This window comes from Zootoca vivipara, chromosome 7 (assembly GCF_963506605.1).
Source record: "Zootoca vivipara chromosome 7, rZooViv1.1, whole genome shotgun sequence".
Classification (NCBI taxonomy): Eukaryota; Metazoa; Chordata; class Lepidosauria; order Squamata; family Lacertidae; genus Zootoca; species Zootoca vivipara.
Window position 1 is genome coordinate 33,409,727 of NC_083282.1, and position 17,847 is coordinate 33,427,573.

At 41.4% G+C, this 17,847-nt stretch overlaps 1 protein-coding gene across 2 annotated transcripts; it reads left to right on the forward strand.

Moving 5' to 3' along the window:
* The first annotated feature begins 3,284 nt into the window (after positions 1-3,284).
* Positions 3,285-16,759, forward strand: DEPDC1 (DEP domain containing 1). 2 transcript variants are annotated; one of them, XM_035124202.2, is made up of 12 exons: positions 3,285-3,389; positions 4,550-4,815; positions 5,287-5,437; positions 5,994-6,109; positions 7,433-7,572; positions 8,414-8,461; positions 9,185-9,325; positions 9,713-10,570; positions 11,296-11,468; positions 11,678-11,854; positions 12,817-13,002; positions 14,537-16,759. In XM_035124202.2, exons 1-12 carry the CDS (start codon positions 3,342-3,344, stop codon positions 14,675-14,677), a joined length of 2,445 nt encoding a protein of 814 aa, XP_034980093.1. In that variant the 5' UTR covers positions 3,285-3,341; the 3' UTR covers positions 14,678-16,759. The 2 variants fall into 2 exon arrangements, with proteins under 2 accessions (XP_034980093.1, XP_034980094.1); XM_035124203.2 differs by lacking the exon at positions 9,713-10,570.
* The last annotated feature ends 1,088 nt before the right edge of the window (positions 16,760-17,847 follow it).

A 17,847-nucleotide genomic window follows, 5' to 3' on the forward strand; every position in this document is an offset into this window, starting at 1 on the left:
TTATAATTGGGTTTGTCCTCCCCCCCCTCCCCTGTCCCAAATCCCTTCTGCCACCAGGGAGCTCCAGTAAAACAAGGGAGAAAACAGGGGAGTGTCCACCCAACCATTTATCCCAAAAAGAAAAAAGAGAAACTCCCAAACAACCCCCCCTAAAAAGGTAAAAAGGAAAAGGGAAAAAGAAAAAGAAAAAGAGACATTATTATTATAATTGTTCCATTTTCATAAACATACCTCTAGTTTATGAGAATGCTGAATTAATTTGAACACCGCTAGATCCTATATTCCGTTCAGCCTCAGGCCATTATACGTTTAATTCCTGCATCTTGTTTTTTTATACGTATGCCACAGTGCATTAAACAATGCAGTGTGAATTCAGAGGCAACTTCCTCTAAAGCAGGAATAGCCAACATGGTGCCTGCAGAGGTCAGCTCCAGTTTGCAGAGTCAATGGTCAGGGGAGATGGGAATTGTAGTCCAACCCATCTGGAGGGCAGCTACTTCTGCTGTAAAGGAAATGGCACAAACTGTTCAGTCTCAGTAATCAAGGGCTGTTGCATAAAGCAAAAACTGTACAGTACTTCTAAGCTTGTGAACTATTCGCCCTTCCTGTTAACAAACAATTTAAATCCTACGATTAGATTTATGTAAGTTTGATTTACGTTAGCTCCATTTAAATGTTTTACATGAGCAAGTGTTTCCCACTTAGGACAACTACCATTCATCCCAGAAGGCCTTTATAATTGCAGTCTTTTCAAAAAGGTCATCAATAAGTCTGGGCAAAACTCGAAAGCTTCAGCTTTTGTGTTTTACTGACAGGAATGAACAAACAGAAAATCTGGCATGATGGATATTAATAACACTCATTTAACATTTTAAAATAGAAGTATTCCTCTCTTCTGTCCCCCCCCCCCCCGCTGCCTCTGGAGAAAGGTAACCTGGAATCCAGAGCTTTTGGGATTATGGCTGCATGAGTAAGTGTTGCAGTTGCTGTAATAATGAGCATCATGTGAGTTTCTTAATTTGATACAGAAAATCTATGAAAGTGGCAGCTAGTGTGTCTTCTATCTACCCCTCATATTTGGGGTGCTAAACGGGTTTGTTTGTTTTTTGTCCCGGATGAAGCTTCCAGAGGGGAGCCATTGAGGGTCTAAGTCTGTGTGTGTGAATGTGCATGGGGGTGTGCCAAACTGGGTCTTTGATCCAGGTGAAATAAAGCCTAGTTTGTCCCCTGGCCTGAGCTCTTCCTTGTCTCAGCGTTGTACCTTTTGCAGTCCACGGACTCCCATTTCTATTTTATTTATTTGTTTGTTTATAAAAAAATATTTATACACTTCTGTATCTTTAAAAAAAATACATCAAAGTGGTTTGCAACAACATAAAAACAGAAAATTTCCAGATAGTGTCTCTGTTACCATCTTCTGCATCCATCACACTCCACCGTTCCTTTTCTGCAATGCCTTGTGAAGGTGAGGGACCCCAGAAGTTCAACCAATGAACCCTATTTAATTGCTCATCTTCTAACATTGTGTATGCCATCAAATGCCAACGGTGCCCTTCAGCTCTCTATATTGGACAAACAGGCCAAACCCTACGCCAAAGGATAAATGGACATAAACCTGACATCAGGAATCACAAGACAGAGAAACCAGCAGGAGAACACTTCGATCTCCCAGGACATACTATACAAGATCTCAAAGTAGCTGTTTTATTACAAAAGAATTTCAGAAACAGACTGGAAAGAGAAGTTGCTGAATTGCAACTCATTACCAAGCTTAAAACCATGGAGAGACCTGATCTGAATAAGGACACTGGATTCTTATCTCATTATACATGATCAAGCTTTCTTTAGCACCTCAGCCCTTGCTTTTTCCTGCAAGACCAATTGCAGTCGTTAACAGTCATCAGCAGGTTTACCACTCCTATCAGCCAATTACCCATTCCCACCACCCTTCTGAGTAATACCCCCTCCTCACCCTCTGACTATACATAAGGGTCTGGTGACTTCTGTTTCAATGTATCTGAAGAAGTGTGCATGCACACGAAAGCTTATACCAATGACAAACCTAGTTGGTCTCCAAGGTGCTACTGGAAGGATTTTTTTATTTGTTTTGACTGCATCAGACCAACACAACTACCTACCTGTAACTAGTACAATGAACCCTACCGTAGAAGATAAAGCAAATCCCCCTATGGCATGGGGGGTGGGGACATTTCCATGGCAGAAGGCACTTGACTCTTTGTATAAACTGAAGGTACACACAGAGAGAAACAATTCTGGATTGTCCGTGAATCCTGGAAGACCTGCTCCTTACAGTACTTTGCTAGCCTTTTCCACCTGGCTTGGGAGGGTAGGGCCTTGATGACTACAGCTACAAAAGCTGAGGCTGTTCAGCAGGCTCTTGGGCTAGGCCCCGACATTGCCTTGGTGGGAGGCATTGTTGTTTTTTCATGTTTTTTATTAAGATTTCTTAAGTATACAAAAACAGTGTGATGTCTCTTTCTTCAAGTTATGTTTTCTACAATTCAGTTGCATTTGTTATGAGACATTAATGATAATTAATGATATTAACCTACATACAATGTTAGGTTAGGAAGAAAAGAGGGAGAGTCGTGAGTGGTGGTGGATGGTTATGTTTCTATTCTTCTACTTAGTGTATGTGTGGGGTTTTGTGTCAGCGTTACTTTGTGTGTGTGTGTGTGTGTGTGTGTGTGTGTGTGTGTGTGTGTGTGTGTGTGTGTTGTTGCTGCTGCTGCTGCTGCTGCTGCTGCTGCTACTAATTCTCTCCTTTTTTTGTATCTTTACCTTATATCTTTTTATGTGGGTTTTTTCCCATTTGCTTACTTTTTGATGTTTTGTTTATTGTTTATGACTTTTTTGATACGTTTGTAGTTGTGCAATTTTATTTTTCAGGTTGCAAGCCGCCCTTGAGCGTGGCTTTAACGATGGAATCCATCCCTGGCCGCTGGAACTGAAAAGAGACGGTGGAGAAAAGCTCCATATTCTCACTCCACCCCACCCTATCCCTAGTTCAGCACGGCCGATTTTCGCTCCATTGTACAAATCGGCCGGTAAACTCATCCGCGTGCGCCCTATACTGTAATGCTATCTAGTCCTCCTTGACAGGCGAAAAATCGGGAACTGTGCCCATTAATCACCTCCTGCCTCCTTTGCAGCTGAGAACACACCTTCCTTCCGCCCTTCGCGTGCGTGCGCGCGTGTCACATGACCTCGCGCTCCTCCAATCAGAGGCTCCGGGGCGCCGTTCAAACCGTCCGGCAGCAGTTGCCTTCCTGCCTGGCGTCGCTCGCCATAGCCTTCGCCTCCCTCGGTCCGGGCGCGCTATGGAGGGCCGGGTGGTGTCTCCGGGTCCCTACCGAGCCACCAAGCTAGTAAGCGGGGCGGAGAAAGCGGCGAGGGAGGGACTCGCCCCGGGGCGATGAGTGCAGAGCGGTGTATTAGCCAGCAAGCCCGGAGTGCGCGGTTGGGGCGGCTTCACACTTGACACAGTTCGCGTGTCTGCTTGTATTCGTGTCTGTTTTGTTCTTTAATAAGAACTTTTTCTCTTTTAAGGTTGCCTTTTGGGGCCCCGAAAGAGTTTCTCTCCCCTCCCCCCCCAAATCCTTTCCAGGTGCTTGAAACCAATAAAAAAAACTTGAACCAAAGAAAATTGTGAAAACCTTCAGGGGGGGCAGGGTTTTTAGGGGGGGGGGTTCTACCAGTTTAAAAGCCATCAGGGATGTGGTTTGTTTTAATTTCTTTTTGCACGCTACAGTCATGGCATGCGGAGGTTTTTCTCTTCCTTGTCCACATGCTAGTAAGCAGCAACTGGCTTCTTCGCCCAAGGGAAAATTGTGATCCACCAGATATTGTTGGATTGTGCAGTCCCCGCCAGCATGACAAGTGGTCAGGGATAATGGGAGCTGTAGTCCAATAAGATATGGAGGGTCACAGCTTATTGATTCCCCATGGACATGGGGTGTAAAGTCCTCCACGTGTGATTGCTACATGCAGCAGTGGTTTCTATTTAGGGCCACGAAACATGTTTAGAAAATTATCCAGTTCCACACTGTTGAAGCTGGTATTTTTAATTTGCACTTTTGCCTAGAAGTGCATGTTTAACATCATACACAAGGTGGTTGCCTTGAATATGTTTAGTGATTAATGAATATGTGATTCGTGGTGGCATGACAAAACATTTGCCTATATTGCCTATATTGAAGAAGCCGTGGAGTGGAGTAATCATATGACTCCTCCTTTGCACACCTGCAGATTCCACACTTCACAGCACTGCCATGTGTAATCAGCCCTTTGTTAATACCCTTCTAGCTAAGGAGGAATGTTACTACATTTTCAATTGCCGTTATGAGGAAATGGGGATTCTGACATGCATTAATAATGCCTTGATAAACAGCACGAGGTTTGTGGTATATTTGGGCATTGGTGCATTTTGTGGTGGATAACTTAGTTTCATTACCTATTCCAAACTGCAGATTCTGGTTAGCTTATTCTTGTTGTTTTTTAAAACCTAATTTTTACTTCTGCCTTGTAGTGGAATGAAGTTACTAAATATTTTCGGGCAGAAATGCCACGAAGGAAACACAGGCAACACTTCAGAAAATATGGGAATTGTTTTACTGCAACAGAAGCAATCGACTGGCTTCATGAATTACTGAAGAATAACAGTAATTTTGGTCCAGAAGTTACTAGGCAGCAAACTATTCAGCTGTTAAGGAAATTTCTCAAAAATCATGTGATAGAGGATATAAAAGGAAGATGGGGCTCAGAGAATCTGGATGACAACCATAACTTGTTCAGGTAATATATAACCATATTGACAGAACTTGGAAAATCGGGTTGATTGGATGCAATGCAGGAAGAAGAATATACACCTGTTGATTTCCCCTGTTTCATGTGTTACTACCAAAAATAATGAGGTTTTAATTTATTCACAATTTCCACCTTTGAGTAACATGGAATTGAAAATTAGCTCTAGCATAAGATCAGCATCTAGTAGTATGATATAATATGCACTAGGCTTGTGCCAAACTAATTGGGATGCTGGGCTTACTTTATCCTGTACATACAATGAAAGAATTCCTCCATTTCAGTACTTGTATGTGACATGTATCCATTACCTTAATGAAAATTGTTGACTTTTATACTGTAAATGTTTTTGAGCGATGAACGCTTTCCCAAATATTTAATTACTTTGAAATGCAAACTGTGTTTCAAAATAGTCTGTGACGCTACTGTTCAATGTTGAGCTTTTGTGTTTTAAAATTACAGGTTTCCTTCAGTTTCCCCAGTGAAAATTCTGCCGCGTCGGTATCCGTTGAGTGAGAGCACAGATAATGTTTCAAAACAGACAGAAAGGATATTTAAGTTACCACATTTCTCCAGGAGAACACCCAAAAAATATGAATTCCGGGAATGTAAGGTAATAGGTTATTTCGGACTCTATGATTCTATGACTCATTATGCACCCTTACCTGGCAGTAAACCCATGGAACACAGACCTACTGCTAAGTATTTATTTATTCATTAGATCTTTCTCCAAGGAGCTCAGTGTAACAGCATAGATGGTTCCCCTCTTCTCCATTTTATCCTCACAACCCCCCTGTGATGTAGGCTAAGCTAAGAGATGGCAACTGACCCAAAGTCACCCAGTGAGCTTCATGGCTGATTGGGGATTTGAACCCAACTCCGGGCCAGTGGCCATGCTGGCTGGAGCTGATGAACACGGTAGTCCAACAGCATCTGGGAAAGCTACAAGTTGCCCACTCCTAAGTTATGGCGTTGCAGGATTGCTGTAAACATTGTGGAAACGGCTAACTGTCTGGTGGGCAATTGTGTGAATATCCATTAGCGGTCTTCTGGCTTCCAGACTCCTGGAAGGATGGGGAGGAGAAGGGTTGTTATGAGATAGTCTGACTCTTGAGTAAAAGTCTTGACGATACATATTTATAATGCCTTTTATTATTGTTCCTTTGTAGGAGAACACAGAAAATGTGGAAAGTGAAATGATGGAAGAGGACAGGAAAAATATGTGCATCAGACAAATAACCCAAGCGGACATAGACGAAGTTTGGAGAAACACGGTTGTGATACAGTCAGTGACAAATGATCTTTTTCCCTCCCATCATTTCCCAATGTGCCTAAGGAGAGAATCGTTAACTTTTTGGACAAAGATCATTGTAGTGTCCCGATGGTCAGCTGAGGTTCTCAAAGCATTCTGTTGGGAGAAGCCTCCTTTTAAGTTGAATACTTTATTGCTGGCAGAGCATTTTGAGTACAGTCGTACCTTGGTTTTCAAATGCCTTGGGAATCTTAACGTTTTGGCTCCCGAACGATCAAAAACTGGAAGTGAATGTTCTGGTTTTTGAACGTTCTTTGGAACCCAAACGTCTGACACGGCTTCCGATTGGCTGCAGGAGCTTCCTGCAGCCAATCGGAAGCTGCACCTTGGTTCCCAAACGTTTTGGAAGTCAAATGGACTTCTGGAACGGATTCCGTTCGACTTCCAAGGTACCACTGTACTGGAAATTTTGAGCTTAGCAAGCCTATACACCAAATTGAATTAAAATATTAGCATTTCTAAAGATCACTTGTCCTACTAAAACATAAAAAGTGCATGGATTATTGTAATAGCTTAAGTTGGGAAAGACAGGGTGTATTTGGAAGAAGAGATATTTCTTCTAGGGAAGAACGTGTGTGCTTTGTCTCTGGCCCTGTTTATATTTTAATGATAAGCTCCTCTGGTTAATTTCTTTTAAAACCTATTTTTAAGCCATGGATAATGAAGATAGCATGTTTAACTAACAAAGTTTGCTTTACTCCACAATCTCTGGTTCATATGTAATACCAAGCCAGGTTTTGTGAAAACCAAAACTAAACTCGGCCAAACTCCTCCTGGCTGCATAGCTGATAATGAGCAGAGGGAGGAGTGTGTGAGCCCAAAACTCACAGCAGCTCACGCAAGTAGTGGTAAATCATAGTTAAGCATTACTTATCAACATGGCTTCTGTGATACTTCATGGAACTTTTCTTGGACTTTTGAAGATGCCCGTTCTCTAGTGTCCTTGTCCTTTACCTGTCTGTGCTTAACAGATGTATCCTTGCTTATTATGATGCCTTAGACACCACAGGAAAATTCATTTCGAACTAGGCACTAAAGTGGATTTACATTCCCCTATACTATGATTTATTTACTGTGATCACCCAGTGATGAAATTTTCACGAAAGCTTGGTTTTGATTTGCAGGCAGTAACATTAAGAACACTGTAAAATGATATGCTTATCATTTCAGAGATGTTTGAACATCAATATATATTGAAACCTTTCGCAAGCCTGTGCTTTTTTAGAGACACCCCCCCCCCCAAAAGTAACGTGCTCAGTTCTGGAATTATCTGGTGTGGTTTTTTCCTCCTTGCAGTTTGCAAACTATTTTAGGCGTGCCATCCGTGCCATCACTCAACGAACTATTGCATCCTGCACAAATAGTTCCTCGGTACATAATATACAACATGACTAATACAAGTAAACATGGCGTCGTTCTTCTGCAAGACAAATCAGGCAAGTCCTGTACAATTATTTGAAAACCTGATTTCCAACCCCCCCTTTAAATATTATGGAAAGTGCAGTATTTCTCCTGTCTGGTAATTTAACATTGGTATTAAAATCTACAGTAATAATTAATTCCACACATGTTTACTATGAAGCCCTCAGTAATTTGAAAGATATCGGCCAACTTTCCTACAGGCCCTCCCAGATGTTTCCGGGGTGCCCTGGGCGAGGGCATTCTCTGTGGAAGCCCCTAAGTTGTGGAATTCCCTCCACATTGGGGGGCGGCGGTGCCTGGCTTCTTCACTATTCAGCTTTCGGTGAATTTTGAAGACGTGCCTGACCTTTGACACCTGAGACGTGTGTTTTCAGAGCTCACTCGTTTTGTGTGATTGTGATCTGTTTTAACTGTTTCAAGTTTTTAATTGTAACCCACCCTGGGATGTGCTAGTGAATGGTGGGTGATAAATGCAATAATAATAATTTCAACAGAACTTCAATTTAAATATGCTTCATTATCACAACCTAGCACAAGGGAAGAAAGAGCAAAGGGGAAGTCTAGAACTTTTGCTTCTTCTCAAACTACACGTTTTAAAACTGGTTATGTCAGTTAAGGGTCAGTTAAGGGTAAGCTAGAAAATTAACCATGAGAGTGACCTTGAGCAACTGGTAACTCTTGGTCTAATTCCCAGCTATTTCTCATGGGTAGCATGTGGGTTAAAGTGAGATGTTATATCTTCCAGAATATGCCCTTAGATGATGGATGAAACAGGACAAATAGAAAGAATATGTGAAGTCTGCTCTTAAGAACTGGTCAATTTGTCTCTTCCTTCCTCTACCCCCTTCCTTGCAGAAGACCTCCCTCACTGGGTACTGTCAGCTATGAAGTGCTTGGCAAACTGTAAGTTACACACATTGTTTGAAATGTCAGGTGCTGAAATAAAAATGGAAAACAGAATAGAAGTACCAATACTATATTGGTGACATCTGCTAGGCTCTTATTTATTCTGGGCTTCCGATAATCTGATTTTTAGAATATTTTATGAGATAAGTGAAATTAAGGCCGAAAAAATAGCAAAATAGTAACACTGTAATTCCATAAATGCACCACAAATTTGTGCCTGATCTGTACACTGGCAGTTCTTTAAAAAATTGTTGTGTTACATCATGTCAGGGATCCATCCACCACCATACCCCAGCCAGACAGACTAGCTAGCTTTATTTTTGCCACTCACTCAGGAAGATCATTCCATTTGTATAATTATGTAAAATGATGGTTGTGACCGAAATCCTAACCCCTGCCGTCAGGGCTTTTCAGAGCAGCAGAGGGGCTGCCACATCCACACACCAGCCACTCACTGAATACAGAAGGGGGGGAGGTTTGTACCCCATCCCTGTACCAGCTGCAGCAATTGGGCCCAATCCTAGGCTGGTTTCGCTTTCAGAATGGCTGTTTCTGAGCTTTCTACTGGTGGAGATCCTGCCTGCTAACCCCAACCATAAAGGGGGTTCGAGTCCTCCGCCCTGTAAGATCACACACATACAGCTCTTTGTGTTGTTTCCTGTTGTGAATTTTTGACGTCGAGTTCAATGTTACTGATATTTATTTCCTTTTGTATTTTAGGGCCTAGAAGCAATGGCACGAGCCAGCCAATGTACATGGGCTTTGAACGAGATGTATTCAAAACAGTTGCCGACTATTTTCTTAGTCTTCCCGAACCTTTGCTTACATTTCAGTACTATGAGTTATTTGTGAATATACTGGGTACGTATTCCTCTAGTTCTGAGGCACCCCAAACTTTAATGGGCATTTGAGAAGATAGGCTAAGCGAAATCACTTGGTGTATCTTAGATTTTCAGAGTGAACTCTGGATGCCTTAATAGAACAAGTAATTCATTATAAATTTTAACAACTTTGTTTTCTGTTCTTAGGCTTTGCACTGAATGCTGAACACAGACTGGCTTGTTATGTGTCCTTAGTCTTGCATATCTGAGCTATCTGTTGCACTTATGTTTTTGAATATCCTCTGACTGAGCAAGTGTTCTCTTCAACATGACTAACATTTCTGGCTTAACTTTTCTGACTTACGTTGCTTGTCTTGTTGCCTTGTCACATCGCCTGCATCTGAACTTGTATTTCATTTTCTGATAGTTTTGTGTGGCTGCATCGCAGTTCCAAATAGATCCAGTGGAAAATCTAGTGCACGGAATGACTTGACGCTTTCAAAAACTCCACCCTTAAACTCTTTCAAGTCAACCGAATGCCTTCTGCTAAGTTTGCTCCATCATAAGACTGGCGAAAAGGACAAAGCTGAGGCTTCCAAAACAGTTTCTGTAAAGTGTACAGCTGAAAAGGGACATGATAAAAAGTTGCAGCATGATAGTGTGCCTTGTGAACATGCCACCGTTCATCGACTAGCAGGTGGAAGTTGTCAGAACCTTTCGAGACTGAAAAATGAACAAGCTATGCCTCTCAAACTTAAGGCGAGGTGTTACTCTTTGGAGGGAATTGCAGATACCGCCTCAAGCAAGTATAGTAAAGACGGACTAAAAATACCTTCTGAAACTGGGCTTCATATACCATTCGCAAGTAATGGAGACCAGCTGTTTCACTCTGTGCGTAATCCAGACTGTTTCTTGGATCTTTGTTCAGACGTCGCTGGCCCAAAACAAACATGTGGCTTCAGGAGAGTTTCCGCATCAAGTATTCCAGACCAAGAGCTATCTAGTGTTAACCACAAATCAGAGCAACTTTGCAGATCTCGTAGTTTACGTGGAAATAGCAGCTCTGGCTGGTGTAGTGCCCATGCTCCAGTTGCAGAGATCACGGTGAAACCACATCCTTTGGGCCATCTGGGCCAAAAAACCCAAAGTACCACTACACTAGTTACTAAAATAGGAAATAAACCTGGGAATTCTGATATGGCCATCAGTAAAAGACTCTGCAAAAGTGCAACACAACTTTCAGAAAACACGCTTCCCCCCAGCTCCCTTATGTTGACTGGCACAAGTAAGATTGCTTTCCTGAGCATGGGATTTATTTATTTATATTTACTAACTAGTTTGTTTTTCTGCCTTTTTTTTTCTTTGCACAAACCCCAAGGTTTTAAATGACTAAACGTATTGGACAAGATTTGTCAAAAGAGTTCCTGTGGCCTTTTGAGGTTCAGTAATTTTTAAAAACTAATATTTTGCCATGCAAGCATCAGTATCTTCTATAGTGCATGCTAATGCCAAGTGTGTGATCTCTTCTGTCAATGCTGTTATATTTGTGTAATTCAGCATATTTGTAACTCGCGTGGCTACCGGGCAACTCTCTTCCAAACAACGTATAGAGAAAAGAAAAGCTGCTATTGGGCACAGACTGCTAAATCACTCGTCTAGTCTCTAAACAACCAGCTAGAAGGTTTTATGTAATTGGACTTTAGCACAGGTAGGTAGGTAGGTAATTTATTTCGGCCATTGGCCCATCGACTTTAGCACACTTCAGTGTTAAAATAATAATGTTTTGCTTTGCTTTGCTCTTCACCTGCATTACTGGAGCAAAATGAAGCGAGTTCAGGATCTTAGCACAACAGTCTAGGATAGAGCACATAACTAACTTCTTAGCTAGAATAGAATCAATTACTGTAAAACTCTTCCTTTGTGTAATGCGGGGAAATTAGCAGAGTTGCTAATTCTGCTTTTGATACAGTTACCAAGAATAATGTCTGTCCCCAATTCTTAATTTACTAGAGCTGCTCCAATCTCATTTAGAAAGAGTTGCTATTGAAGCACTGCAGATCTGCTGCTTATTGCTTCCTCCATCAAATCGCAGAAAACTTCAACTCTTGATGCGCATGATCTCTCGAATAAGTGAAAATGTTGATATGCCACGACTTCATGATTCAGTGGGCACCAGGTCTTTGGTAAGATGCCTTGCTTTCCAAATTTTTCCATTGTACAACTGTCATATTTTAGGCTTCCAATGTTATCAGTCTTCCCCTCTGTGCCATTATTACTGTTAAGGGGATAAGTCTTGGGAAGGAACATGATACCACATTTCCTTCCCAAATAATTGCCACAATATTCAGTACAATTCTTTTGTTTCCTAACCAGTTTGTTTAAATGTTTCCAGATGATACAGACATTTTCTCGGTGTATATTGTGTTGTGAAGAAGAGGTCGATCTTGATGAGTTGCTTGCCATAAGATTAGTTTCCTTTCTAATGGATCATCACCGAGAAATTCTAGAAGTCCCGATTTATTTACAAGCGGCTGTACAAGAACACTTAGAAATTTTAAAAACTACTCAGGTGAGGGAAAAGGTTGAAGCATGCCTTTCATGCTTCAAAAAAAAAGTCTTATGAGGCAGAGATCCTAACTACTGAGCTTGCTGTCTTTTTTCTCAGTCTGGATCTTGGGACACATTCATCTAAGTTACCTATTTAAGACTCCTACTTAAAATGCAGAACTTGACATTTCTTGCCCCTTAAACTTAAGGATGTTTTGCATCCTTGAGGTACTTTTCTTCCCATATCTTCAGGCAATTGTAATAGTTTGGCTCCTGGCGAAGATTCTGTAGAAATCATTTGGTTGCTTTTTGGCTATTACACTGGTGCCTTGATTGTTGAACTTAATCCGTTCCAGGAGTCTGTTCGACTCCTGGAACCGTTTGAAAACCAAGGCGTGGCTTCTGATTGGCTGCAGGAGCTTCCTGCACTCAATCAGAAGCCGAGGAAGCCGCATTGGATGTTCAGCTGCTGAAAAATGTTCACAAACTGGAACACTTACTTCCAGGTTTTCAGCGTTCGGGAGCCAAGCTGTTCAACAACCAAGGTACCACTGTACTCAGTTTGGTCTTCAGGGAATTCTGTGGACTTCCAGACCTGATTATTTATTGACAGGAATCAAATTTTCATTATGTTACTTTGTACTATAACTGTTCTCTGTACAATAACTCTCCGTCCAATGCCCCTGGGTACTTCTGTGGTTTTAGAAAATTGGGTCATATTTTTATCTTACTTTGATTCCATTGTTCATTGGTATCTTACCCTTTGGGAGTTTCAGCCTCTGCAAGTAGGTCAGTATTATCATTATCATCCACATATGACAGATAGAGAGAGGGCTGAGAGAATCCTGGTTTGAAACCCATTCAGTGCATCCCTGGCTTAGATTGGAACTGGGAGTGTCAGGTTGAGAGCGCTTGCTGTTTAACAAATGCACCAAACCAGCTCTGTGTAAAATGCCTGGAACTTCACATTATCTTTGTTTGCAGATGGAGTGCCTAGGGGAAGAACTGAGCACCATATTTCCAACTTACTCCTACTGCGAGAGGATAACTTCTCAGGAATTTGATGCACAAAAGATTTTCACCTCTCAGGCAGCAGTTGCTGAGCTTCTGGAAAGCATCATTAAGGACAGAAAATTAACTGTGAAAGACAAGAAGAAGACGCTTAAGCAGGTAATAGAAGATGTTAAACCTGCATCAATGTTATTTGGGAAGCAGGTGGCCATTTAGTTCGCAGAATGGACAGTTAAGTTGCCTCTGGCACTCTCGTTTGGATGAAAATTGCCTGCCTGGAAATGGGTGCTTGCAGTGTGGAGAACAAAGGGATCTGTTCAGCAGCATCTTTTTCTTTTTTCTTTTAAAAAAGCTGCATCTGTTTCTGAAGCTTGCTACAGCCCCATCACTGCTGGCTCTTCAGCTGTAGTGGTGAAAACAAGGCTTATACCACAAAGGTTAAGTTGGCACCTTAGGCCTGGCAAGTTGGGCAAAAATATAACAGCTCTGGCCCTTTAATCTTGCTGCTAATTAGCATTCTGCTTAGGCCCTTATCTGTGTTAAGGAGATGTCCCTATAGTACACCAGAACTTCTGTTGAGGTGCAGGTGGCTGCTCCTCTCGACCTCCAAAATTCGCCCCCATCCCAGCTGTGATGAACAGGGACTTTCTAGTGCTACAGTGTTCATTGTGCCAGCTGCTTTGCCAGTGCAAATACGATTGTGTTGTAACTCCATAATGGGAGGACATGGCATTCTTTTATGGGATTTGAAATCCCTGTCTACAGCATGCAGAATCATATCTAGCCTACCTCAAGATGTCACACAGGGGGGGGGGGTGTCTTTTCATTTTTTTAATGGATCAACAGCAAGTCTGCAGTAGAGATTTATTCCTCCTTCACCAGCCAAATCCTATGCATGTTGGCTTGGAAATAAATGCCACTGTCCAATATGATTTGCTCTCCAATTAGTATGCAAATGATTTCGGGCTTAAAGGGTTAATGGTGAGTGGGCTGTTTTTGCAATTGACCTCTGCTTTGATATTACTAGTACTCTAAAATGACACATATACCCTCACAATTGTTATGAAAAAGTGCATGCTAGGTTGAATAAGTAGGAGGTTCCCCCCCCCAAGTGTTTAGCTTGGTTTATTCAAGGTCACCTGACACACAGTTTACTGTAATCTACTTTTGGGTAAAGTACAATATCTTTGGAAGCTTAATACAGAGGATTTCTGTTCTTCTGCAGAAACCTTTGAGTTTGTTTTTTTCCTGGACAAACCCCCTACACAAAATTGTACTTGTCCCAGAACTTTCTAAGTCTTATGACTCGAGTCCAGCTCTAAAGCAAGCAGCTTTTAAATCACCAAGTTGTTGTTGTTATTCTCTGTACTCTCTCGTAGTAATGGGGACTTTGTTGGGCTTGAATTGTTTCTTAAATTCAGCCAAAAGGACATCATGCCGTTGAAAGTTCCTGCTCTGTAGCTAGCTGGTTGCCAGTGAAAGAATTGTTTCATTCTGGATAGCAAGGAGTCTTGAGCCAGTATTTTGTAGCAAAGTAGAATGTTAAAATTGAATAAATAAAATAAATAGAAAATAAAGCAAACTTGGCCACCTCCCTGCCCACCCCTGTCTTTATAAGACTTATTACTTGGTTGTAGCACTGTGTTCGTTTTTTGTAACTTCAGTATGACTAACATGGCATCTTGTACCTCAGTTTCAGAAAGAGTATCCCGAGATCTATCGAAGCAGATTTCCAACCACAGAAAGTGAAGCCATCCTGTTTGAAGACAGGCCCACAATTAAGCAGCCAATGCTTAGCCTGAGAAAGCCAAAGTTTCGTACCCTGAGAAGTTAATTTTATGTCTTTTGACGAATCTGATGTTTGTAAAGCCATTTCGCTTGGAAAACAAATATTAGCGACCTTTAAGTGAGCGAGTATACAAAAATGTGAATTTGTTGAACTGTGCTATAATAGGTTGGGTCCCAGGGTTCCCTTGTCATACCCAAAGTCTGGAAATGACGACATCAGTGTTTACAAAAGAAACCAACCAATGTAAATAGGTAATATTTGTGTTTGAGTGGAGTTGGGTGAAATGAAGGGTAACCAAAAATGTACAGATACCAATAGCCAAAAAGAAAGAGACTGTGGAGTTAGTAGTATTGAGAATGTGTGCTATAACCCATTCCAAGAAATGGGACATACTTTTACCTCAGTCAGCTGGTGTTTGTGTTAATCTTCAAGAAGTACTGCATTTTTTAAGAAATTGTAAGAAAAGTAGAGGGTTTGATTTTTTATTATTTTTTGAGTGAAAGCAATAGGTTTGCAAGCAACTTGATTAGACAGCTTTTACTTTTCAATTTGCACTTACCGTGTATGTTGGTCGTCTATTGTCTCGAAAGTTTGCATGGTCCGCTGTTGACCAAGAGCGGAACATGTGTCACAGTGTTAAACAGAAGAGAGCGATTGTAAAGCTGATCATCTTTGCACAAATCCAGCCTTTCATAGAAAAAGGCTTCAACAGCCATAAAGAAGCAATTAAAAGCCTTGCTTGCAATGGTTCGAAGTGTGTTCCATTTGTAGTCCTGGAATATTTGGAAGTACGTAGTAAATGGCTCACTGGTCCCATTACTTGTGTTGAGGTTTCCCTCCCACGCTGTCTTTGTTCTCTTTCTTTCCATTTAGGCCAGTAAATTGGATCAAAGATAGGAGAGCAATCCTAAGTGGGATGAGGTGGAGAGTTAAGTAGCAGGCAATCTCCACTCCCAAATCCCTAGCAGCTTGCTCTGGCCATGTTGGGAGTTGGAAGGTGTTGCTACCGCCATCACCCTTCCATGCTGACGGGGATTGGTTTTGTTTTTAAAACCTTTCCTCCCGCCTGTTTCAATGGGAGGGAAATTAATTACAGCAGGTTCAGGCCAGCATCAATAGATAGCCCAGTATGTTGACTGTACAAGCAAAGGGGGTTGGATGCAGTGGATCAAAGGTCACCCCCAGTTGATCCCATCACAAATGGGGGGAAACACTGGCCGTACTGCTTCCATGGCTCCTGGGGGCTTAGAGGGGCCTCTAAGGCAGATGGGATGTCCAGTCAGCAGAGCACTTCCCCAATGGCAAAGCCACACTTCCATCCTATTCCCCTTCCCCCGTCGGCCTTCGGCAAGGGTTACATTCAACTAGTTTTAAGTCATCACTAATATAATTTAAGTGGGACCTAAGTACAACTAAGGTTACTCTGGATCCAATCCATTGTGTGTTGTAGTAAGACTACACTGCCCAGATTCTTTTCACCTCTCCTTCTCTTTTTATGTTTATCTGTTGTGAATGTTTTGTGTTTACAGCATGTATCTGTCAATATTTAATTGATTTTATATTTTTAAAATATCTGTCAGAGGAAGCTTGTTGAATAAAATGACATAATGTTGGTACTCTGTTAGTGTTTTGTTCGGAAGGGGGTTTCAGAAAGTGCATCAAAATTGAATTGTATCAGAAGGACCTGCAAGTTTAGGAACTAAACATAGAATTGCACTTAAGGAGTTAAATATCGTAGCAAATGGAAGACTATATGGAGTACCTTTTTGACGCTTAACACTGATTTTAGATTATTGTAGTATGAGTAATGTTTAAAGACTGCTGTGGTAAATGGAAGGCCCCAAATTGTAACAGCATTTGATAATTTATTATGGGGCAGTTCCAAAGACCAAAGATGCTCTGAGGTATTGCAATAATTCTGAGGTAACCTGCTTATTCTGAGTCTTTTATGATCTGGGTTATATTTCATCACACATTGGCTGTAGCCATCATACTGGGTTTTTAGATACCTTCATTTCCATGCGAAAGTATGATAGGTTTATCCCTTTTTTCTTAATGCTGACTCTTAGCCCTGAGCCTGTCAATCCTTCTAAGCCACTATTTGCTATCTTTTTATGTGTGACAGATATTTCCAGTGGAGGAGGGGAATGTGCCAGTATTGCTGATAATTTAATATGCCCATTTCCATCCTCTCTTCATGATCCCTACCATTTTCTGGCCTTTGGCTACACTTGCAACACATGCCTTCAGTCCCTTTTGTATCAGAGATTCATTCACTTCCGCCAAATTTAATTAATGTTAATTAAGTTGCAAGAGCCATCACACAGCAGCTAACTAATGTTTTCAGCCCTCCTGAGCATTTCTTCAAGGTTAGAACAGTGTTTCACAGAATCAGCTTCAAAGTCTTTTTGGAAAATAACATAAGAAGGCAAACTGGAACAACGGAAATAATTTTCAGGTATGTTTTATCTGAGTCCTTTACGCTTTCAAGTGATATTCTTTATGGCAGACCTACTACACTTTATAGTTCCATATAAGCAAAGCTAGACACCTTTCAGAATGTAGCCTTTGCAGCTTAATTGCACAAGAAAAACGATTACTGGGAATTAAAGATTTGTTTGGTCATATTCCTTTCTCTGATACCTATTAAGAAGCCATGTGTGTTTTGCAACACAGGCACAATGCTCGCAATGTTTGAGAGAGTAACAATCTGATTTAACTTGTACTATTCCCATTAATACAACTGCCTATTTCTACGAACTACAGTTAATAGTTATGTATAGCCCCAAAGCCTGCATGCCTTAGTCCAATGCAAGATGATAATTTGTGTATTTTATAGTCTCTTAAGCCAGCCTTTCCCGAACCCTGGTGCCTTTCAGCTGTTTTGGACTACAGCTTCTCGCAGCTCCAGCCACCATGGGGCTTGTGCTCCCAAACATCTTGAAGGCATCAGGTTGGCAAAGGCTGCACTGTGAAAATCGCTTGCTGCCAAAATTGAGAAAAGGAAACAAGGAGTTGTAATCGACCAACATTCGTCACATAGAACTAAGAATTTCAGTGGGTCGACTCTGAGTAAAAGTTATTTGGCTGCAGTCCATGCATGACTTTCTAATGCACTTTCAGAGGCCGCACATTGCTTGCTCTGGTGCTAAAAACTGAACAGATAAGTGACAAAGGTGTTTCTGCTATTGTCCAAATACAGATGCAGTGTTTTT